Source organism: Phoxinus phoxinus (genome assembly GCF_949152265.1).
Source record: "Phoxinus phoxinus genome assembly, chromosome: 1".
Classification (NCBI taxonomy): domain Eukaryota; kingdom Metazoa; phylum Chordata; class Actinopteri; order Cypriniformes; family Leuciscidae; genus Phoxinus; species Phoxinus phoxinus.
In genome coordinates, this window is record NC_136876.1 from 44,165,056 (window position 1) to 44,189,870 (window position 24,815).

General features: G+C 39.5%; 2 protein-coding genes across 2 annotated transcripts; both read right to left on the reverse strand.

Annotated features, from left to right (window-relative positions):
• Window positions 1-970: 970 nt before the first annotated feature.
• Window positions 971-10,740, reverse strand: LOC307010244 (caskin-2-like; the record flags this gene model as incomplete). The annotated part of the gene is made up of 10 exons (XM_079634759.1): window positions 971-2,757; window positions 2,900-3,143; window positions 3,831-5,465; window positions 6,286-6,421; window positions 6,514-6,615; window positions 6,706-6,816; window positions 6,992-7,086; window positions 8,396-8,459; window positions 10,028-10,167; window positions 10,512-10,740. The coding sequence occupies 10 exons, from the start codon at window positions 10,738-10,740 to the stop codon at window positions 2,661-2,663; spliced, it is 2,853 nt and encodes a 950-aa protein (XP_079490885.1). The 3' UTR covers window positions 971-2,660.
• Window positions 10,741-18,388: 7,648 nt separating this feature from the next.
• LOC307005628 (tripartite motif-containing protein 16-like) lies at window positions 18,389-24,605 on the reverse strand. The gene is made up of 6 exons (XM_079625968.1): window positions 23,952-24,605; window positions 22,875-22,970; window positions 22,546-22,779; window positions 20,248-20,407; window positions 19,459-19,506; window positions 18,389-19,214 (listed from the first exon to the last, which is right to left on the reverse strand). Exons 1-6 carry the CDS (start codon window positions 24,522-24,524, stop codon window positions 18,670-18,672), a joined length of 1,656 nt encoding a protein of 551 aa, XP_079482094.1. The 5' UTR covers window positions 24,525-24,605; the 3' UTR covers window positions 18,389-18,669.
• Between the last annotated feature and the right edge of the window lie 210 nt (window positions 24,606-24,815).

The window sequence follows — 24,815 nt, forward strand, 5'->3', positions numbered from 1 at the left end:
CCTTTATATATGGCCTGTGCTGTGGCCACCTTCCCCGATTGTCCATCCATCCTAGAAGCAACATATGTAGGCCGTGATCTTGGCCGTGTGGAATCCACATGTACCAGACGTGGGCCAGATCTGGGCCGACACTATGTTGCTGTCTGCGTAAGTTTATTTACATTAGCCATCATAACTGAATGGGCAGGCAAACTCATTAAATTGAACAAACTAAAGTGTGATTCTCTTATCTTGTCTATGCTATCAAATGTAGCGCTATTTAGACATTTCAACATGTAGCTTAAAGGCAATGTTTTGCATAAACACTTTTTGTTATACTGGTTGAAACTCTCTTCACATCATAGCAATCAATAACAAGTGGTTTAAAAAAAATAAAAATAAAAATAATAATTTATAGATGTCCAAATAAACTTGTCCACTTGCATGAGGTATTTCCAGAGTTTGGCCAAAGTGTTCAAGACCGCAAGTGTTTTAAGATGTGTATTTAATCAGTCGGACACAATCAATCGCTGAGTGATTGTAGTGCTTCATTTTCTAAATGTTTTACAAAAAAAATACATATAATCTCTGCAGTCTCTGCACCAATAAAATGTAAAACAATCTCTGGAAAGTTTTCCAAGACATGACAACGACAAAAGCATATACCATCGATTAACATCCTCATAGCTCACAGTTGTTCTGACTTAAAAAGTTGCGGTTCAAAATCATTTCCCCTATTGAGAAAATGCATAATTGAAGGTAAATGTTGTATTATGCAACGGTTACTTAAAAAAAAAAAAAAAGAAGCTTACAACCTACTAGCTATTTTTCGCTTTAAGAACAAATTGTGCAACTAAATTTAGAACAGAGTTACAACTAAAGTCCTCTAGTTAAGTTTAACTTACATTAAGTTTCAAATTAAAAACTTACAAACGGATGACAGAAGACATTTCTATTTTGCAATGTAAATGACAGACAAAAAAAAAGGACAAAATAGCTAAATTCATTTAATAGAAAATGTTAACAAATTAGAACAAAGACGGGCTTGGTACTGAACAACCATATCAGTGTTATGTTCATCTAATCAAAAACATCACGAGTATATAGCATTAACATAAGTAAAGGCCTGTTCACAGCAAGGACTAAAACTATAATCACTATATTCGCATCCACAACAGTGGACGATAACCTTACATGTATGTCTGACAGTGATTCCAACAATATCGTTCCTCTGTGTCGTTATCATTATAGTTGTCAAGTGGACTTGGTGTGGCGGACACAATTCTCATAGAATCGTAACGATAATTTTAAACTTTATAGTTAAAGTCCTTGGTGTGAACGGGCCTTAAATGCAATTCTAAAACTGGTTAAATGTTAAAAACGGCCGTCGGTTAAACAAATTACATCTTGGTTAATTGGGAGACAGAACCTGAATGTAACATCCGAATGGCACACAAGAACCGCGTGGAAATATTCCACATCAGATACGTCATATCAAATGATGTGCAAAGGGGAAATGCCACTGGGTTAAACTTCCATTAGTTTAGCTGCAAGATAAGTCTGCTAGCATTAGCATTATCCAACATTTGAATAAAAAATATACATATGCTTTGGTACAACAAACAGGTTTGCTTCCCAATCAAATATACCTTTAGTGTACAATATACATATTTTGATAAAGTTTAAATACTATTTGGACTAACATAAGTTTAAAGATGTTCAAAAATAGTTCATGGTAACTTAAACCTGAATTGCTTGCTGTACATTGATCCTGCTCTAGTTACACACGGCAGTGTTACTGATTTCATTTCAATATGTTCCCTTTAAAAGCACACTTTCATACAAAAATAAATGTCAGTCATGTATTTTAACCTGCAAATCTTGCAATGTCATTAAGAAAAAACAAGACGCAAGCACCAAAATTCCAAAGGCAAAGAAATGGATTCCTGGTTTACTTGCTGAAATGGATAAAAGTCACCTGTGTAAGTCTCCTTACAAAACCAGATGCTTTTTAGAGCCTAAATGCTTTGAAATGTAGTTATATTAAAGGAACAGTTCACTCAACAACAAATAAATCTGTATTTTTGTCTGCTGTATGGAAAGGCAGCATACAATTAATTCAAAATGGTATGCTATTGTGTTACACAGACCGAAAAAAGACAATACAGGTTTGGATCCGCATCAGGGCAAGTAAATGACGACAGAACTGTCACTTTTTGGGTGAACTGTCCCTTTAAACTTTCTAGAAATGTTTTGAATCAGTGTAGTGTTTTGAAATGTATATTGCTTTAGGAATGATTCTCCATTTCTTCTATCTGGGTCCATCATGTAAAGTTCATTGGGGTCACACTTAGTCAAGTCCGTGGTTCAGCCCCAAAAAGAACAACAAATGACAGGACAAAATGAAAAACACAAAAACATATATATATATATATATATATATATATGCTGGTTGATTAAAAAAATTGAATATAAACGAACGACTACAAATGACACCACATTAGTCAGGTCCAAAAATGTCTGTGTGGTCTTTGCAAATGGAGGTTCCCACTTTTGTGTTTGAGAGTTTTTTTCAGCTCTCCATCTGAAATATAAGGCAGAAGAACCCATGCTTCTTATACGTAGATCTCCACCCTTCTGTTTCTGGGCCAGCACAAAAAAAAAAAAAAACAGCCACATTTTTAATCCAGCATAGCATCCAACTGATCAGCCAGGTCATCAAACATGTTCCCAATGTCATCCAGAATGTTCCCTGCAGTCTTCACTGTGTGAGAAGTGCTAAAAGAGACGCAACATAATGCTTAATTAGTGATACATTAGTAACAATTAGAGGGATATTTTAAAAACATGAAAGGAATAGTTTCAAAAATCCCCCCCCCCCATCATATTTGTGTGAAAGCTGGTGGAAAGTGTCTCTCACCCCACATTGTTGTTCTCAAGAGTGAGTTTCCTCTCCACAGCTTTTAGTGCTTCCTCAAGGGATGAGCTGGTCTTCTCCAGCCTCTGATGCTTCAGTGTTGACCCTTGACCATTTTCCACCAGAGCCTGGGGCCTTCCTGATGTCACACTTTGACTCTCTGCTGAAGGGGAGTACAGCACTGGAGACTGGGATGCTGCAAAGGCAACACTCTGTACAACACTGAGAGTGACACTGGAGCCGACAGCTGCAGACAGAACAAGAAACACAGAATAAATGCAAATCTTACAGTCCTCTGCATATACTGTAACTTACTAGCAAAGGGTTGCTACGAATAGCTTTAACCGTTTATAAAATCAGAGCAGTATTTAGCTGCATCCCAATTCAGAGGCCGAATGCGTATTAAGGCTGTCCCAATTCAAAGGCTCATTCGAATGTTGTGAACCATGTTATGTTTTTTTAAGACCAGTCCAGTACAAACTTTACAGCCGCTAGGCAACAAGAGCTCCATAGGCTAGACCAGGGTTCCTCAAATCTGGCGCTGGAGGGCCGCTGCTCAAATCCTGATCAAACTCCCCTAACTGTGACTCTGAAGAGCTTTTATTAGCTTGTGTAGGTGTCTCTGATTAGGGTTGGAACTAAACTCTGGAAGGTAGGAACCCTGGGCTAGACCGTCCCATTAAACAATGCTTGGTTCGACCTTCGTGGACTTTGAAGTCTGTTTCCTTCGAAGGATGCAGCCTCTGAATTGGGACAGAGCTTCTGTCAAGGACTTCGGGGAACAACTAATAAATCTAACCATTTAGATGGACCAATTTGCTAAATCTAGCAAACAAATAAGGAATCTAAAATATGAGGTTTGATGTCCAATTAATTTTCCCCATGTAACAGCGGTATCGAGCCAGCTGACTTTATTTGTATCTGTAGGCTGTACCTGTTACAGGAGCAGGATGGGGTTTAGAGGCGTGCCGTGTTGGATTCAGGGGGCTGGGAGGTTTAGGGGCGAGAGGTGGAGGTGCTTTCACTGGTTTGGCTGGAAGATCCACACATGGCAGAGTCATATCCGTTTCACTGATGCGGAGCTTCACCGTGTCCTGAGTCTCTAAAACAGGTGCGCCATCTTCACTGCTGTCGGACGCTGTGTTTGACTGCTCTTTCTCCTTTGGCTTCTGCCGTCTCTTCACTGTGTCTGACTCTTTCAAGTTGAACTCTGGGACATCAGGGGTTTTGGCTGGTTTGGCTTTCTCTGGAGACTCTGAAGTGGTCTCCACCTTGAGTGGCCCGCCAACTTTGGGCCTCTGTTTGATGGTGAGGTTGCCTTCCTCCGCAAAGGGGATGCACTCACTGGAGCTGTTCTGGGGCGACGATGAGCTCTCCAGGCCAGAATCCTTCGTCCCATCATCTTCCTCTGAGTCAGACTTTGTTGCTCTATCAGTATCTGCTTTGGCTGCTACCTGGCTGGATTCACTCTGACTCAGAGGTCTGCGCTTGGACTCTTCGTTGGTGCTAGAGACAGCTGTCGTGGTTTCCTGTAGGATCTCCACAGTAGGCACAGGTAGGACTGTTTCTAATGCAGCTGTGATGCTCTTTACACTCCCAGGTGTGCCGCTCTCGACTCCTCCAGAAGCTGGCGCTGGAGTTTCGACACTAGTGCTGCTGCTGACGGAGCTAAGGCGTTTCGGTGGCGGCGGAGGAGGTCCTTTACGCCGAGCCCTAATGGCGAAAGAGTGGCTTCGGCCGATAGACTGCTCAGGGGCGGACTGAAGACGTGCCAGCTGGCCCCGGGTAAGCTTGCGGCTCAGTGTGGCGTATGAAGGCATGGCTATGCTGGCTAGCTGAGCTGCTTCATCATCATCCTCTTCATCTGGTTCACCGTCCGACAAAGCATACCGGGACAGACTCTGTGTGCGCTTCTTGGTCACGCTAGGAGAGCGACGGTCGAGCGTGGCACTGTTATATAGTGCACGAGGATAATTGAGGGTTTTATGAGCAGGAGAACCTTGCGGAGAAGGAGCAGAGCCCAGTTTGGGTTTGGCAGGCACCGCTGGGTATTTAAAGCCTGCAGAAGGACTGAACGGCAGCTGTTGTGGTAGCTGAGGACGTGGGACCTGGTCACGGCCTTCTGGAATGTTGCGCTCTTTACCAGGACTGCTGTCTGGGCTCGATAAGCTCTCTCGGGACAGGCTGTAAGGGGTCGCTCCTGAAGTGGAGGAGGGAGTGCTGGGGGGCTCCTGAGAGCGGCCGGAGCCTCGAGAGCGTGTGTCAATGCTCTCCTGACTGGAGGACATGCCTACTGCGTTCTTGATGGCTAGTCCTTCCTGGCAGCCACTGTACTGGGAGGACATGTCACTCTGTAGCTCAGTGCTCAGCTCACTGTCCTGGAAAGTCATCATCTTGGGCGTGTGGGGTGAGGGGAGGTCGATACTCTCAGGGGGCGGCTCGATAGTGACCAGGTCGAGGGCAGCAGGGGTTTTGCGCCGCAGAGTGCCGTGCCCTGATTCTGCCAGCAGAAGAGCCTTATGAACATCACACAACTTCTTCACCGCAAGCATCATCTTCTTCTGATGGCCTGTCAGAGACACACACATTTACTGTAGATGTCACACATGAACTTAATGCAAAAGGATATACTTCACAGGATATATATAACTCACACTATGTCCTTAGCAGGCATGACACAACAACTTTTTCTCTCAACAAGTAATCTGTCCACATCAAAGGTGAGAATGCTGTGTGACCCTATACAATCTCAGGGCATATCTGATGCCGGATCATCAGTCAAATGAAACTGGATCAATCGGATTTAAATGTGTACGGATCAACATAGCATGTTGCTGCAGGAATGGAAACCAAGTGAAACCTTGAACTAGAAATGTTGACTTGAAAATGCCATAGTCAAGGTAAGAACAAAACCAGGAAAAGCTACCCAGCAGCTAAGACTGGTATATATATATATATATACATACAAACATACACAATTTTAACATATATGGAGGTTGAAGTATTTGGAGGGTTCCCACAATTTTTGATCCATGTATTTCCAGCCATTTTTAATGGACTTTTCAATCGTTTATGACCACGGGATAATGGTTTTTAAACAATCAAATTCACAATGCAAATTCTGACCATAATAATCATCCGAACCAGTGTGAACGAGTTCAACCTATTCAATGAAAAGAACTGACTCAAAAGAGTCATTTGTAAACAAAGACATTGCTTTAGTTTAAAATCAGGTTTTGTTCAACACAAAAGCGGTATTTAACAAAATAATGATTTAAAACAGCTCAACAAGAACACACAATTTTGACATTCCTTGTTATTCTTTGACTTTGCTAACCCTGTATACAACTACACAATGCACTTAAGTTCTGTGTTCAAGTTAAGCTCACCTAGTTTGGTGATGCCAATCTCCTGTAAATCTTCCCACGTGAGATCTCGGACAATGTTTATCGAGTCATAGCCGTTCTCCGAGAGTTTCTTATGATACTGAGGCAGGCCTATGGCACTCAGCCACTCTCCAAGATCCTGCTAAGAGAAGAGATTTGACTGTGAGGGAACTGAAGACAACGCCATAGACACGCATGTATGCATACAAGCTATAAATTACAATGACTTACTGGTATGTACTCTCGGAGCCATTCTGGAATGCTGAGGTTGCCGATCTCCAGGGAAATCTTCTTACGGTGGCCTGGTTTAGTCACACCAATAGCCGTGAGGTCCTGAAAAAGAGGCGTAACACTCAATCAACATCAATCCTACCTACGGCAATGAGACTGAACGGCATATCTCTTTAAAGCAACTGATCGTACTTCTGGGGTCATTCTGCTGATTGTAGGCACATCATAGCCGGCGTTGAGGAAGTTTGTAGTGTACTGCTCCAGCTGAAACTCACTCAGCCACTGATATATAGCCTCTGCGTCCTGATAAAGACATGACATGACATGAAGGTAGCAAACATGATGCAGGAGAGAACTGCTGTTATATGAAACTTGTGTTCACTGATTCTGCTGTGTACAAAAACAATCGCAGAGCAGTTCTACTGGTACGCTGTACCATATTTGTGTTCAGGTTGGTGTTGTAATGGTGTTTCCTGACCTTTCCCTCTAGCAGCTGTTGAGGACGCACAAACTGTTGAGAGAAACCCTGCTCTCCTGCCCTCTGTGTGGGCAGCACAGGTCTGCGAGGAACTCCTTCAAAAAAACAACACACTAATATATGCACACAGATTCACCAAACAGCATTTTCAATGTCTTTGAATCAGCTGGAGTTTTGAAAGTTTTTTTTTTTTTTCTAACGCAACAATGCTCATACATTTTGCCCTATTCAGACAGGACTAGTTTTCATTTAGGACGTTAAAGAAATTTGTGTTTCACAAGCATACTTGTGTGATTTTAGTCCCATCCGAATCAGTGCTTTTCTCACACAACAATTCCAGAACAAATTCCAGAACAAATTACCTACTGTTTTTCACCAACTCAAATGGTCCTCTGAGAAATTGAACCCAGTAAGAATGTGAATGTCTGTGATTGCCTATATTGTATTAAGGTGCACGCCATGCCGTAATTACAGTAATTACAAGACTTCTACTTGTAAAAAGCACTCACGTCCTTGTAGAACTCGTATTACAACTTGTAAGTTGGGAATTTTCGCCGATAGTGTTGCCATACAAATGCATAATTCCCAAATTACAAATGACGTTCAAAGTAGAAAATCACATGTTGTCATCTCAAAATTACAGTAATTACGACATGGTGTAATGCAGCATTACACTGACGCTTCTCCTCAAGTGTTTTTTGACCAACCTGAGCTACCGTTTGTGCACCAATGTTTTGCATGCATTCACTTCATTTAGTCCTGTGTGAATATGACTAAATGCCCAAATACTGTCACTTGCCTGGTCCAAATACCCACACTTGAGGTCTTGGCCACTTGAGAGAACGTGCACGCGACAGGAAGTACAAGTGTGCAAGACTGTCCCATGTCTAAAAAAAATGCCAAAGTGCAGTGCCCTTAATGCACACTAAACCCACACCATCTCTAAGCGTATCCCCATCATACATTATGTGTGCTCCGAAATCGCGAGATGTCAAGGAAAACATTCCACTGAAGTTTAAATTAATCAGATACATATAATTTGGTAGTAAAAACAGTGTTGCACATTTTATTGGCGCAAAGGTGAGTATGGTATGTGTGGGCCTATTTTGTACAACATTTGCAACTGTTTTTATCACTTAATTAGAAGCACCAAAATTTTTCATTAGTGTTTTCTGTTAGTTACATAAAATGCAAAGTATTGCATAAGTGTGTCCCATTGAGTAATCAAAAGTTATACACACACTTGCAGTCTTTACGCCTACTTGAACACTTGGGCCAAATAGAGGAAATACGTCATGCAAGTAGACAAGTGGTCAAGTGCAAAGACCGCAAGTGTGGGTATTTGGACAAGGCAAACGTAGGCTGTATACAGATGCACACAGTAAACATGTCACAGCTCATTACCTGTGGACGCGTCAGGATGTTTGTTTTGGTCTGGCTGTAGTAAATCCACAGCAGAGGGCGCCGCCTGCGTAAAATGAGAGAAAATGTAAAAGAAAAAAAAGAAAAACCTTAGCTATCAAACACATAGAAACAACCAGCATTGAAACTAAAAGGGTTTGTTAACAGAAAATAACAGGTATTATAATAACTCTAGTGACAGGGCTGTAGTGCTTTCATAGCCAGGAGCAATATTTACTTTTAGGGTTCCCAAAATGTTTAACCAATGAATTTCCTTTTTCCTTTTTCCAATTGAACTTTTCAACCATTTGTGATTACTGGATGTCCGGTTTGAAAGTGCAAGGCCGTACAGGGTTGGTCACTGGTACATTTGTGCCATGTGTTTTTAATTATTGGGCATATAAGAGTTGACTTTTCATGTTCAGTATGCTGTGAAGAAGAGTCATGACTTCCAAAACCTTTCAAAGTGGACATTTAACAAAATGGATGTATTTTTGGAGCTGTGATGTGCCGGCTTTTGAATTTCATTATAGTTATGTGAACAAATAAATTATAACAATATGATTCTTTTTGTATTGGAACAAAACATTTTACCTGCCAAAATAGCAACATTAGCACTTTGAGATGATCACCAAAATGTTTAATTTTTATTTGCTCTATCAATTTCATTTTCACATTTCATTATTTAATTTCACAAATGTCATTATCACAATAGCAACTGTCCTTAGATCATGACTCAATACTCTTAGGCTGAATCCGAAATTGCCACTTAAACCCTCAATCCCTATTCCCTACATTAGTCCACTAATACGGTTCACTTGAGGGAGTGAATGAAAACGAGGGAGCGAATTCGGACGGTACATTGGCAGTACACTCGTTATCGCGTTGCAATGTGGGATTGAATGAGTGCACTCGATAACGTCCACTATGGTTTCAGACACCACAACAAATGGTGTATATATGAGGAATACCGTATTTTCCGGACTACTTCGCACTTTTTTTCATTGTTTGACTGGTCCTGCGACTTATAGTCAGGTGCGACTTATATATCAAAATGAATTCATACTGACTGAGATGAACCAAGAGAAAACATTACCGTCTACAGCCGCGAGAGGGCGCTCTAGTGAGCGGAGTTGTTCAGAAGCGACACAGAGGAAGAAGAGTTCAATGGGTTCAGTGTTGTGAACTTGGTGAACTTGCTTACCGGTAACTTGTTGGACTCGCTGGCTAATGTTAATTTAGTCTATTCAGCCTCCCAGGTATATGTTCTTTATGCTATTGTGCAGCTGAATAACTGTTAATGTGTTACGTTAGCATACCGGACACCTATTCAGCCTGTTGTTCTATGTGCTATTGTGGAGCTGAATAACTTCCCTTTCCAGATTACATGTCTGTTCTTGGTCTTGGATTTTGTAAAAATACATTTCTAAATAAATGCGACTTATAGTCCAGCGCGACTTATATATGTTTTTTTCCTCTTCATGACGCATTTTTTGACTAATGCGACTTATACTACAGAGCGACTTATAGTCCGGAAAATACGGTAATCGAATAATGTCCTATATGAGGGTATAGGGGGCGATTTCTGATTCACCCTTAGGGTTGTCTTTCTCTCAAAGCATCATGGCTGGTTACCTTGCTGGTGTCAGGGATGGTGGCGTGCTGGTGTTGTTGTGGTCCATTGGGGGTGCTGTTGCTTTCTGTGCTCTGGCCATTGCCTGCACTGCGGGTGCTGCCCACACTGCCAGTGCTGCCCACACTGTTCCTGTCCCCTGCTGCGAGATCGAGAGTAGGGAGAGAGAGAGAGAGACAGAGAGAGAGAGAGAGAGAGAGAGAGAGAGAGAGAGAGAGAGTAGGGAGAGAGAGAGTAGGGAGAGAGAGAGAGAGACGGGGGCATTAGTCCAATGAGTAACTGCAATCATAACATGCCCGCGGCTATGGCATCACAGCGGCCGTCTGCACTGCCATGCCAGCGTGCCACTCCACAGCCGTGAGGACACCGTACCCACTGGATTTCTACTTAAGCAGCAGGCAGGGTGGGGTGGGGGGAGCAGGGCAAAGCCACAGGCACGTGGTGATGGGGTTTACAGACGACAGCACACAACCTACGGTCTGCTACGGGAGCGGGAGGGTTCACAGTACGCTAACAGGGAATTGGCATCTGGAGAGACGGACACACCAGCTGGGTTTGTGTGGCGTCCGACAGGCCAGCCAATCAGGGGGTCTGTCTGTAGCAGGGAGGGGGGGTGACAGCCACTAGGGGGCGCAGGGGAGGAGCGTTTCAGGGAAAGGGGAGTGCAGCGGTTCTTACCAGCGCAGGAGTTCCGCAAAACCCACACGTCCTCCATGCTGGGGCTTATGTGCTGGGACAGACCGCCCTCGGGAGGCCCACCTAGCGGACACAAACACTTTTTTTGGGCCACTGGCCTCAGTCTAGTGGGGGAGGGTAATGTGGGTGTGCGTCCCAACTCAGGGCCTTCTGATGAGTGTGTGCCACTGTATAGTGTTTATATGCAAAGATAGTGTTTGTACAGAAGAACAAGTTGTACAGAAGAACCACAAGGTCTAAAACCAACCATTTGACAGCATTGGCAACCAATTGACCAACAAATTGAGAACACTTACTGGCTATAAATATGTCACAAGGGTCAATTTTTTTAAATTGAGATGTATACATCAACTGAAAGCTGGATAAATAAGCTTTCCATTGATGTATGGTTTGTTGGGATAGGACAATATTTGGCCGAGATACAACTATTAAATATATGAAAATATGCAATCTGAGGGTGCAAAAAAATCTAAACATTGAGAAAATCGCCTTTAAAGTTGTGCATTTATGTTCACGATTGTGCTGCGTTCACTCACAAAAATATTTTTTTTATATACATTTACACTAGAAAATTGACAAAATATCTTCATGGATTATGATCTTTACTAAATATCCTAATGATTTTTGGCATAAAAGAAAAATCTATAATTTTGACCCATACAATGTATTGTTGGCTATTGCCACAAATATACCCGTGCGACTCGTGACTGGTTTTGTGGTCCAGGGTCACATATGAGGTGACGTGCAGTTCAATGTTAGACGTATTTTGATACACCATATATATTGCTGTAGATATATTTGTGGAGCTTTTAGTAGGGCAGGACTTTTCTGCTATTTATAAGTGAGAGCAATGACAAATGCAAGATGTGTGGGCAACACCGCAACATAAATATAGCATTCAAAGGTATGTGTATATCGGCCATTTTACAGCTTAGTATGTATCTCGTCCAATCAGAATTTAGAGTCAGAACTATCTGCTTTAGTTGTACTGTTTTGAGCCTTTAGTTTTTAACTCAAGTGTTACATAATGTAAGACTGTACCGGTAATTCATTCATTATGAAACATCCTTTGGTTTGTATCCTTCACATATTAAAATGAGAAGAAGATGGTGCATATGATGCATTTTTATGTTTTCCTTTAGTGTGCGTGCATGTGTAAGATCTGCACAGTTACAAAGCTCATAGTCTCCCACAAAAGGATTTATTCTATCTAACAGAGAAAACTGATTCAGATCGAAGTTCAGATATTATTTTTGACTATTTGAACTATTTATACAAGTTCATATATTCCTCAAACATCTATGTCACAATGTGAAATATTAGCATAATGCCCACCAAAAGGCATACGCAAAGAAAGAAGGTGATGCTTCAGTGAACTGTGTTTGGATGCAAAAGCAATGAAAATGAATGAAATTACGGTACCAGTGGTGTTTAAGATTTATTTATAGCAGCTTCTTAAACTTAAGAGAGTACAACTTTGCCTAAACACACCTAAATAAAGTACAAATAAAGACAGACTGGGAATAGAGGTACTGCAAAATAATGTGTGTTTTAGCATTATTAAAGCATGTTAACCTATTCAAAGGGTGAATTTCTAAACCCTGAAACCACTTTTTTTAGTTAATGATCTGTAAGACTGGGGCTTTATTAGTGCTGTTCATTGATTCAAGTAAATTGATATCGGTAAATGTTTTGACATTTGGGTATAAAGTGTTTTAATTCTACAATATATGGTGTAAAATAGTCTGAGTGCTGCCCTCTTCAGGTTGAACGGTGGCTACTGCAGTTGAATTTTCCTATTGGAAGTTGTGGTGCCGCGTGACGAATGATGGCTCTGCCAGCGGCTAACTACCCACGCTCACGATTCTTTGCATTGTGAGAATATTCGTGTCACTAATATTATTTATAAACATTTTAAAATCTCTAAAATGACTGAATATTTCAAATATTGCCAGTGGGTGGAGTTAGGCTCTGACCAGGGGTTTAGTTAGCCTTTCAATTACACCCAAGAAACAAAACAATGAACTTTAAAAACTGTAATAGGCCTGAGGGATGAAACGAGAGTTAAATTCAACAAGAAAAAGAGGAAAACAAAGCAGTAAGCCACTTTTGCTTGTACGAAAATGTTTGGATATAAAATAAAGAAATTTACAACATATTCAAGACAATTTTGGGATTTCGTAATACAAATAAATAATATCGTTATGGATAAAACGGTGGATCACATTATTATGGTTAAATTTAAGAACTTAAATCAACCCTAAATGTATTCACAAAATAAATGGGCAGCAGTTTTAAGACAATAAAATTAGCAAGTTTAATCAATATCAAGATTTTTACAGATAGATTAATTAAATGTCGTTCAACTTGTGATAACGCGTCGTAGGTCACATGATAACGTCAACATGGCAGCTGTCCCGGTTCACATTAACAAGATCAGGTTATGAAGTACCTACTCTTTTAGCGCTCGTTAAGTAGGCTAAGTGCTTATGGAAATTAAGTACCTAACGTAACGTTACTCATTGAGTATGCGGTTTCGAACGCAGCCTGTATGACACAGACAAGGGAACACATGGCAGGACCACAAGACTAAAACCAGGGGATCACATGACAGACAAAAGACAAGAAACAAACACCCAAAATGTGACAGTACTATGGTATTAAACTTGTTAACTGAACATCTCCCAGATTTGAAATAAACCGAGGCATCCGACAAGCTTCCCACTTTCTGCATTCCTTTTTTATTTATTTATTTTGTAGCTCAAGTGTTAAGTTAAGTAATATGATAAACCAACTCCCCTTTAAAGGAATTGAAACTCATGAAAGACAAAATAAAATATCGCAACTTGCTGATGACGTGACAATCTTTCTTGGTGATAGTTCTGGTACCTTTGGCTCTGAATATGATTAATAGCTTCTCAAAATTCTCTGGATTGAATTTAAATTTGTCTAAACTTAAAAACAACAACCTATCCACTGTGTGTAATATTCCTGTTAATAGTACGGTAACCTATGTGGGAATTAACATCTCTAAAACCACTGATGTAATGGTCAACTCTAATTTCAGGACTGTTATTGAAAAATACAAAAGAAATATAACTCATGATTAACAAGATCTTTCTATTCAAGGGAGAATTATTTTGAGTAAGGCAGAAGGTCTTTCGAGAGCAGCGTATACCTTTTCTCTTCACTTATTGCCCCGAAGGATATATGCTCTTTCATTTCATCTGGAGAAACAAACCTCATACAATGTACATTTATTTTGTTAATTAATTATCTGTTAGTAAATTCCTTGTTAATAAATGATCTGATGGTGGGTTAAATGTTCTTGATTTGATTATTTTCAACCAGATTCTAAAAGTTAATATTAGGCTTAAAAACTTGTTTAACCCTAAAACGGGCAATGTGATCTGGGTGTAATAGTTTGTGTCGTCTTTTTTGGGGCGTAATAATTATTTTTTCATCAAATCCTTTTATCATTTATCACAGCCTGGTCTGTCTTGAGTATGTTGGTTGTTTAAAATATTTTGTGATTGATTAGTCAGCCTGATCTAAATCCAACATGGCTGCCAGTGGTGCAGGACATTCAGATTTGGAGTACATGTATATTAAACTTACTTTTCTTTTGAAAAAATAATACTAACACTGCATTAATTATGAACATTGTCTTAAGGTGCTGAAAAAGAAAATTTATAAAAATGTTGTTCATGTTGTTATTTAGCATGTTTTGAAATATATGTTACACCTGAGTCACATCGCCACTTTTGGGTATAAGAAAGCGATTAATACTACTTTTGACCATCTTTGTATTCGGAGGATTTTTTTTTTTTTTTACAAATTATAAAATTTACAGGTTAAAAATGCAAGAAAAATGGACCAATGAACAATTTTTTGCTGCAAATAAAAATAAAAAAACAATATCACAAACCTGTCATCCCCCTTTTTGAGAATATATGTAATATTGCACTATCCAAATTTAAATGGTTGTAATTCAAGAATGCTTTAGGAGCTGTACCAAAAATAGCCACTGGGTGTAATTTATGTTTAGTCTCAATACAGTCTCAGACCTTTCCGACGATATGTGTTTTGTCAAGATTAGAAAAGTTTTTATTATAAAGTAGTTAAAAGAAATGTTGTAATAAGAAACCTGACACCACCCACTAGGTAAGGAACTCGCTAAAAGGTGGTAACGCAAGGTCCGATTTCAAAACGGTTTTCACAGGCTGAATCTTGAGTTTGTAAGCTTTCCAATGATATATAATATGTCAACATTATATGAGTTGAAGTATAGGATAATATTGTTTTAAACATGCAATGGCAGTTACAATTATAGATTTGGTCCTTTTATTAGGCAATGTGATCTGGGAGTCACAACTCATAAAGTCCTAAATGATTTTGGATATGATTTGCTTAAGTCCAGATGATATAAAAAATGACATGAAATTATTTGTTGCTTATCATTTTCTACTCTTGCGTGTTTAAGGGTTAAAAATCAAACAAGTAAATTCAATATAGTCCCATATATTTTATTTGAAAGACTTGGAGGATTACATTATTTGTGGCAGTGTCCTTATATAACTGGTCAACTTCCAATTGCTTTGGTCAATTATCACAAACAAGCATTACTGTTCTGGTCACTTTTGTTCAGACACAATGTCTCCTAGCCGGTGTTTTATGTGGAACAATGCTAATATAATTCATAATAAGTAGTTATTGCACATGGAGAATTGGGTTCGGCACAACATTTTAATTGTAAACCAGATTTTTGACAAGAATGGGGAATTTTACACGTACCCTAAATTTATTTCAAAATATGGTTTATTTGTAAATAAAAAATAATTTAACAAAGTAATTAAGACTATCGCTAATAATCTGAACCAAATTCTCAGATTTAGATATTAATAATACAACCTTACAAAATCCTCAACTTTTTGTAAATGGTCTCTCCTTATTTGATAAAGGTTTTAATGACAATTTTATAAGAAATTCCTTTAATGCCGGATCCAGTCCTCCATGTAAATCAACATTGCTTAAACTTTATTGTATATTATGGCACAGCATTTGGACATTACCCTGTAAATATGTTATATATAATAAAGTAAATAAGTAATGTACAACATTATTCATAGATGTTATCCTGTAAATGCAGCCATTAGTGGATATATTCACTGTTTGTGATAAATATACTTTTTGTAACACAACACTTGAAGATATTGAACATTTATTTTTGTATTGCCCTTTTTCTATTTCTTTTTAAAATAGACATGACAAAATTATTAAACAGAACTCTTAAAGATACAATATGTAACAATTTTGTAATAAAAGATCCAAAAATCACTTGGACAGTGTGATATATTTCCTGCAGTTATGTACTTACAATATCCCAAAAGTCTACAAAGATTTTTTATTTAAGAGAAATTCCAATTTTAAATAATTGTCCGTCCCGGAAAAAAATGTCGCCTGTCAGTGACGCAATATCCGCAGTATCCTTGGTTTCCGCAATATCACGTGGACACATGCGTTAGTAAAAAAAAAGTTCCTCTAGCCGGGACACGAACTCGGGTCTCCCACGTTATATGATGGCACACTTGCCCACAACACTATCGTGATGCGATAGTTTATATCAACATTATAAATTATACAAGATTGTCGTCCGCGTCCCCGCACCCACGCATGTAATAGCCTATTATGATTTCCGTCATTATTGTATATTCTGTACAAGGTGGGCCGGCCCACATTGGCCGGCCAGTCCGTGACCGAGATTATGACCTAAGACGGTCATAATCTTCATCCCTCATCTTCATCCCTCATCTTCATCCCTCATCTTCATCTCTCATCTTCATCCCTCATCTTCATCTCTCATCTTCATCTCTCATCTTCATCCCTCATCTTCATCCCTCATCTTCATCTCTCATCTTCATCTCTCATCTTCATCCCTCATCTTCATCCCTCATCTTCATCTCTCATCTTCATCCCTCATCTTCATCCCTCATCTTCATCTCTCATCTTCATCCCTCATCTTCATCCCTCATCTTCATCTCTCATCTTCATCCCTCATCCCTCTTCTTCATCTTCATCCCTCATCTTCATCCCTCATCTTCATCCCTCATCTTCATCTCTCATCTTCATCCCTCATCCCTCTTCTTCATCTTCATCCCTCATCTTCATCCCTCATCTTCATCCCTCATCTTCATCTCTCATCTTCATCCCTCATCTTCATCCCTCATCTTCATCCCTCATCTTCATCTCTCATCTTCATCCCTCATCTTCATCCCTCATCTTCATCTCTCATCTTCATCCCTCATCTTCATCCCTCATCTTCATCTCTCATCTTCATCCCTCATCTTCATCTCTCATCTTCATCCCTCATCCCTCTTCTTCATCTTCATCCCTCATCTTCATCCCTCATCTTCATCCCTCATCTTCATCCCTCATCTTCATCCCTCATCTTCATCTCTCATCTTCATCCCTCATCTTCATCCCTCATCTTCATCCCTCATCTTCATCCCTCATCTTCATCTCTCATCTTCATCCCTCATCTTCATCCCTCATCTTCATCCCTCATCCCTCATCCCTCATCTTCATCTCTCATCTTCATCCCTCATCTTCATCCCTCATCTTCATCCCTCATCTTCATCCCTCATCTTCATCCCTCATCTTCATCCCTCATCTTCATCCCTCATCTTCATCCCTCATCTTCCTCCCTCATCTTCATCCCTCATCTTCCTCCCTCATCTTCATCCCTCATCTTCATCCCTCATCTTCATCCCTCATCTTCATCCCTCATCTTCATCCCTCATCTTCATCCCTCATCCCTCTTCTTCATCTTCATCCCTCATCTTCATCCCTCATCTTCATCCCTCATCTTCATCTCTCATCTTCATCCCTCATCTTCATCCCTCATCTTCATCCCTCATCTTCATCTCTCATCTTCATCCCTCATCTTCATCCCTCATCTTCATCTCTCATCTTCATCCCTCATCTTCATCCCTCATCTTCATCTCTCATCTTCATCCCTCATCTTCATCTCTCATCTTCATCCCTCATCCCTCTTCTTCATCTTCATCCCTCATCTTCATCCCTCATCTTCATCCCTCATCTTCATCCCTCATCTTCATCCCTCATCTTCATCTCTCATCTTCATCCCTCATCTTCATCCCTCATCTTCATCCCTCATCTTCATCCCTCATCTTCATCTCTCATCTTCATCCCTCATCTTCATCCCTCATCTTCATCCCTCATCCCTCATCCCTCATCTTCATCCCTCATCTTCATCCCTCATCTTCATCTCTCATCTTCATCCCTCATCTTCATCCCTCATCTTCATCCCTCATCTTCATCCCTCATCTTCATCCCTCATCTTCATCCCTCATCTTCATCCCTCATCTTCATCCCTCATCTTCATCCCTCATCTTCCTCCCTCATCTTCATCCCTCATCTTCCTCCCTCATCTTCATCCCTCATCTTCATCCCTCATCTTCATCCCTCATCTTCATCCCTCATCTTCTGCATCAGTTTCTCTCATTTTGATCTGATTGTTTTCCACTATTTTCTCCACTAATAATGTCATTTCCACATCTTCACTCCATACATTGTTCACGACTGATTCTGTTATTCATTATTCAAAACCACACTATCCTCAATCTGTTCATTTTGTTTGTTTAATCATTTCAAATGAAAGGTACTTTTAATAGTAATATTACAATTATTATGTGTCACTACAATAAAAACTAAATGAATATGATTTCCATCAATACAATTATAGCTTAATAAACACAAACACACACGCCATTCTTACTGAAGGATTTAATACACACATTTATTCTGTTATTTCTGTGGCAGAAGTTACGCTATATTAAATAAATTTAATAAGAGTGTCTGTATCTCACTGTTACTGGTTTATCGAGCAGCTCAAAGTATTCTGGGTAAAATCTCTACAATCTGTTCATCAACACAGTTTCACTGATGATCCAGAATCAACCCTAAACCCAGGATAGAGCGGCTGAGTGAATGTGGTCTGGACTGTGTGGATGAGGATCATTGTGTCAGAGACGCTGTAGAAGGACAGAGTTCCTGCACTGTGATCCACACACACTCCTATTCTTCTGTGATCCACACACACTCCTATTCTTCTGCTGGTGGGCTTTACAGGGAGATCAGTGTGTGTGTTATTGTGTATGAATGTGTAACTGGAGGAATAGCAGGACAAACTCCAGGACTGATCATTGTATCCAAACACACACTCAATACCCGATCCCTTCCTGCTGATGCTCTTATATGACACTGATATAAACACATATTCACCACTGCACTCAATCTCCCAGTAACAGCGTCCACACACACTCTCTCTACACAACACCTGATGAGGATCAAATCTGTCTGGATGATCAGGATACGGCTGCTGTGTGCCAGTGTCAGTAATAACTCTGTTCCTCTCAGACAGACTGAGGTGTGTATTCACTGTGTTCAGATCCAGAGTGAGCGGATGGGAATCTGATGAAGAGAAAACACATCAGAAACAGGAATTATGAATCTGTCTGATCTTTTAATGTATCTGAACTCTTCATGAATCATGTTCAGTGTATCATCAGTGTCTCAGTGCAGCTGACCAAATATCCTGTGAAAATCATCATTTACATGATCAATTATAAACTCTTCTATCATGATTTATTTCTCCTTCTACAGGAAGAACATGAACACATTCAGGAGTTTTTCTGCTGGTTTTCTAGAGACTCACATTGTAGGAAGTCGTTCCTGGTCTTGGGATTCATGTTGGGGAAAGTGACTGTGGAAATAAACATGAACATGTGAAGAGAAATGACAAGATAAAATACATTCATTTCTGAGATATTTATAATATGATGCTCTATGATATTAGATGATGGACTCATTTCTGAATAATCTCCTCCATCATGTTTATATAAAAGACGACCAGTTATTAATAAACTGAGACGCATTTAACCTTCATACGCTCTTAGTTTCCTGTTTACACTCAGTGTGACCCCAACATTTATAGAGGGATTGTAAATAAATAAAAAATACATTTTTAATAATATGTGATACATAATAATGTGTGTGTGTGTGTGTGTGTGTGTGTGTGTGTGTGTGTGTGTGTGTGTGTGTGTGTGTGTGTGTGTGTGTGTGTGTGCGTGCGTGCGTGCATGCGTGTGTCTATGTGTGTGAGAGTGTACATGTGTCTGTGTCTCTGCATATGTGTGTGTGTGTGTGTGTGTGTGTGTGTGTGTGTGCGTGCGTGCGTGTGCATGTGTATTAGGGCTCACCAGTATAGATAGATCATTTAGAAAAAGTCACAAAATTTGAATCCACTGAGATGAAGGGAACCATGTTTTTTTAATTAAAGAAAAGTCGATCGGGATCATACTGACCCCAAAGCAAAAATGAGTGTTAAGGACATTTTTGTGAAAAAAGATGTTTTATAAATTGAAGGAACATTTCATAAACTGCTGTACGTTCAGATTTAGGATGTTTCTACACACGTCTGTATAAACGAGGCGCAGGACTTTACCTCCGTCTGAGATCTTCTTGATCTCCTCTTTGCAGAAATCCTCCAGTTTGTCTCTCAGCTGACGGACAGATTCTCTCACGCCATCAAAAGAGGAGAGAGAACTGAAGGAAACATCGGGTTCGTCTGTAGATTCAGGAGGTGCTGAGAGAGACTGGAAACTCTACAGAAAACAGAAATCATAACTCATCATCTCCACACTTCAGCCAATAACCTGCACTATATCAGATCTGAGCGGCTCTTGTGGACTCGACTTCTCTTCAGTGACTCGCTTCAGTCCAGCACTTTCACACACTCAGATCATTCTTCTCATATTCAGCATTTAATGCTACACACTCTAGTATTTCACACTGATATATAATATAATAATATATATAATATAATATAATAAATAATACAATTATTTTAAAATTGTAATTAAAATAATTATTTTAATTAAATAAATGTATTACAATTTAGTCAACATTTATATTAAATGCAATTAGCTAATATTTAGAGAACTTTTTAACACTTAACTAGGTTTTAAGTATGTTTTAATGTAATTTCAGAATTACTTCTATTGTCTTTGAAATATGGTTAGTTTTCTGGATGAACTGACACACATAAACAGAAAACTCACACAAAAACTCTGTGTTGATACTATATACTTGGTATTATATCAATTAGCCTGTTGAACATGAATTAGTTCTGGTTGACGTTTTGTGCTCGGTTAGGATTATTCCTTTGTTAATAAAGTCTTTTGTATCAATCTTCTTCGTCTTGTGGTTAAGTGCACATTTAATTAATGACACTTCTTTTTCACAAGGGACTATGTGTGAACTTTCCAGGTGTTTGGATGATAAAACATCTGCATGTTGAGAAGATTTGAGGAAAAGCAGTTCACAGTTTCACTTCGTGGACTTGAGCAAGATCCAGTTATGACAGAGAAACATTTCATGAGAGCAGAATGAGCCGTTGACTGAGATGTTGTCAGGAGTTCAGTCAGATTCAGTCGAGTGTTGTGTTATCATATAATCATCAGTCAGACTCTCATATGATCATCTTCTGTTTAAAGAGACACACTTACAAAGTCCTGGGGAATTTAACATTAAAGGGGGGGTACAATGGTGTTTCATGTATTCAGAGTTGTTTACAGTGTTAAAGAGATGGATTCTCATGCTAATAATGGCCAAAGTTTGAAAAGTTATTTTGAACGAATAACAGAGAATTTCTGTGCTGAAAATCATACTTCCGGGTTGCAACACGTTTCGGCTGGTTTTTTTCAATCTTAGATCTAATGACGTAGACCAGAGTGGAACTCCTTATATGAGCATTGCTCTCGGAAAAGCGCGTTCACGCACACGTCGACCAGAGGAGAGAAAGGCCGCGCTCATCGACGCGCTACTACTGGAAATCATCATCAGCAGCGCTAAATAGGAATGGTTGATGTCAAGAATGTCTCCAAAAAAGTGTGTTTTGGGATGTGAGGGAAAGTTTACCTTGTTCAGCTTCCCAAAGAACCCAGTGTTACTGGAACAGTGGATGCAGTTTGTATTTCCGGGACAGCAAAGGAGTGTGGCAAGTGCGGTTTTGTGTTCTGGTAATTTCAGTGACGAATGTTTTATTAACAAGGCCCAGGTCGTCGCTGGATTTGCAAACCAAATACTATATATATATACTATAGTAATATGGCCTACCGCACCACGATCGATAATAAGCAAACCTTCCCGGGCGCTCCCGCTTGACTCTATAGCTCCGCCCACGCCCAGAATCAAGGACCTCGGCTTTTTCCGGATAGAATCGGAAAGCTGTATTTTTATTTTATAAATATGATGAAACTAAAGACTTTTTGGAGATATGAAGGACGCACTATTACTCTATAGGTACTCAAGATTAACATGAGATTGACTGAAACTAAGTATTTTACCCCCCCTTTAAATATTGACTCAATGTTCCTTCTGGTTTCTTCTCTCTTTATGAAATCAGTGAACTTGATGGTATCAATATCCAGATTTTTCATGCTCTTTTTAATTAAATCTTTTATTTCTACTAAAATATTTTAAGTAATTGTCTCCAATTTTGGGTCAGGTGATCTTTAAAGCTGATAATATAATATTTTTATGTTGATAACTGTTTACCTGTAAAACACTGATGAATTTGCCCACAAAGACTCCAGACAGGAAGTGAGGTGTAAACAATGCCTATAAAAACCCAACAAAAGCTGACCTTGGGATCCTTAAAAGTCCTTGTGAAGTTTCAGTGTCACTAACCAGCCAAAAACAACATATGATATATGATCCCGTTCTTCTAGATCTCTGTTACCTGCAGGAACTGGATGTGATCTTGTGTGTGTGAAAGCTGCTCCAGCTCAGCGTCTCTCCTCCTCAGATCATTGATCTCCTGCTCCAGTCGCTCCAGTCGTCCTTCAGCTCGACTCACTGCAGTCTTTTCCTGATCTCTGATCCGCTGTGTGACCTCAGAGCGGCTTCTCTCAATGGAGCGGATGATCTCAGTGAAGATCCTCTCACTGTCCTCCACTGCTGTCTGTGCAGAGCGCTGTTACACACACATCACAATCACACAGTGGCTTCAGCAGGACTGACAGAGTCCAAACTGAGACGTCTCACACTTCTCTTCTTCTCCAGACTCACCTTATGAGACTTCACAGCCTCTCTCAGATGCTGAAGATCTTTCTGTCTCTGCTGGATCCTCTGCCGGATCTTCATCTGCGTCTCCTTCAGCTGTTTCTGGAGGACAAACCAGTGACAGGGAATCACACATACAACTACTGTCACACACACATTAAAGTTACATGAATCCAGAGTTGGTGAAGTGGTTAAAGATCTTGCATGGTAAGTTTTCACGTCTGGTTCAAACCACAGATTCATGGTTTCCTGAAATGTCAGCATTATTTCATCAGTAGTTTTATATCATTAGTATCATCATTTACTCTTCCTCAAGTCTCTCCAAACCTGTATGACTTTCTGTCTATTGTGAGACACAACAGAAGATATTTAGAAGAATGTCTCGCTGTTTACAGACGCCAGATACAATATGGTGACAATATGTGAATCACAACTTGGCTCTTTTAAAAGTAGCATATTTTGGAAATAATATACTAATATAATTGTAAAAGAAGTGTGAACTGAACGTAATCTTTTCAGACAAATAATTGCATGTTAATTGCTATTAAATAAAAAAATAAAGTTATTTAAATTTAAATTAATTTTTTTTTAAATTTAAATATTAAATATTATTAAAATGTACTTTAAAATAAAACTTAAGTAAAACTTTTAATTTTACATTATAAAAAGGTGTGCTTTATAAAGTGTACTTATGAAACAGTCATGAAAGTTTACTATCTTTAAGTGCACTTAAGTGGCCTTTCATTTAATTTAATATTATATTATCTGCAAGTACACTTTTTTAAAATATACTTTTTAAATTGAAGTACACTACAAGTGCATGTCAATACACTTAAGCGTACTTCTTTCTGTAACCACTAGTTGTTTAGATTACTTTTATGCTTATCTCCTTTTTTGAGCTTGAAACTTTTTTATTCCATTGACTTTCAATGTATAAACTAAAATATATGAGACATTTTTCAAAATATCATCTTTTATATTCCACAGAAGAAACTCAGTCAAACCGGTTTGGACCAGCATGAGTAAATGAGGAAGTAAATAAAGACACTTTCATTTCTGTGATCAATCGCTCTCAGTTCATACCTGTGTCTCTGTCCTCTGTGCTGCAGTTGATACAGTGTTGTGGTTTTTATGTTCATACTCTTTACACCACACACAGATGCACTGTTGATCAGTAATACAGAACATTTCTAGCTCTTTATCATGTTTACGGCAGATCATGTCCTGCAGTCGTCCAGTGGCATCGATCACTTTGTGTGGTTTACGAGAGGGAAATTCCTCATGACGGTCAAAATGAGTTTGACAGTAAGATTCCTGACACACCAGACAGGACTTGACGGCTTTGTATTTTCTTCCAGTACAGACGTCACACTCCACGTCTCCAGCTCCAGCGTAACAGTCAGCAGGAAGTTTAGTCTTCTTCAGTTTCTCCACCAGTTCAGCCAGAATGGTGTTTTTAGCTAAAGCAGGTCTTGGACTGAAGGTCTGTCTGCACTGAGGGCAGCTGTAGACTCTCTTCTCATCCTCCTGATCCCAGCAGTCTGTAATGCAGATCTTACAGTAACTGTGTCCACAGTGGAGAGTCACTGGATCCTTCAGGAGATCCAGACACACTGGACACATGAACTCATCCTGAGAAAATCTGGCTTCTGCCATTTTATACAGAGACACGAACACACAACAGCTCAACAATACTTCAGTTTCTGTTTCTCTGAACTGAGGAGTTGAAATAGTTTCCTGCTTCTGTGTTTGAGTGACGTGTGTAAAACAGGAGTGTCTGTAAAGCAGCTTCCTCATTCCTGGTCGAGGAGAGCCACTTTACTGCTGTGTTTATGTGCTCTTCAAGTGGAGTCGAAGACATTGTAATTACGAGTTCATAGTCAAGTCAAGTCACCTTCATTTATATAGCACTTTTAACAATATAGATTGTTTCAAAGCACCTTTAGT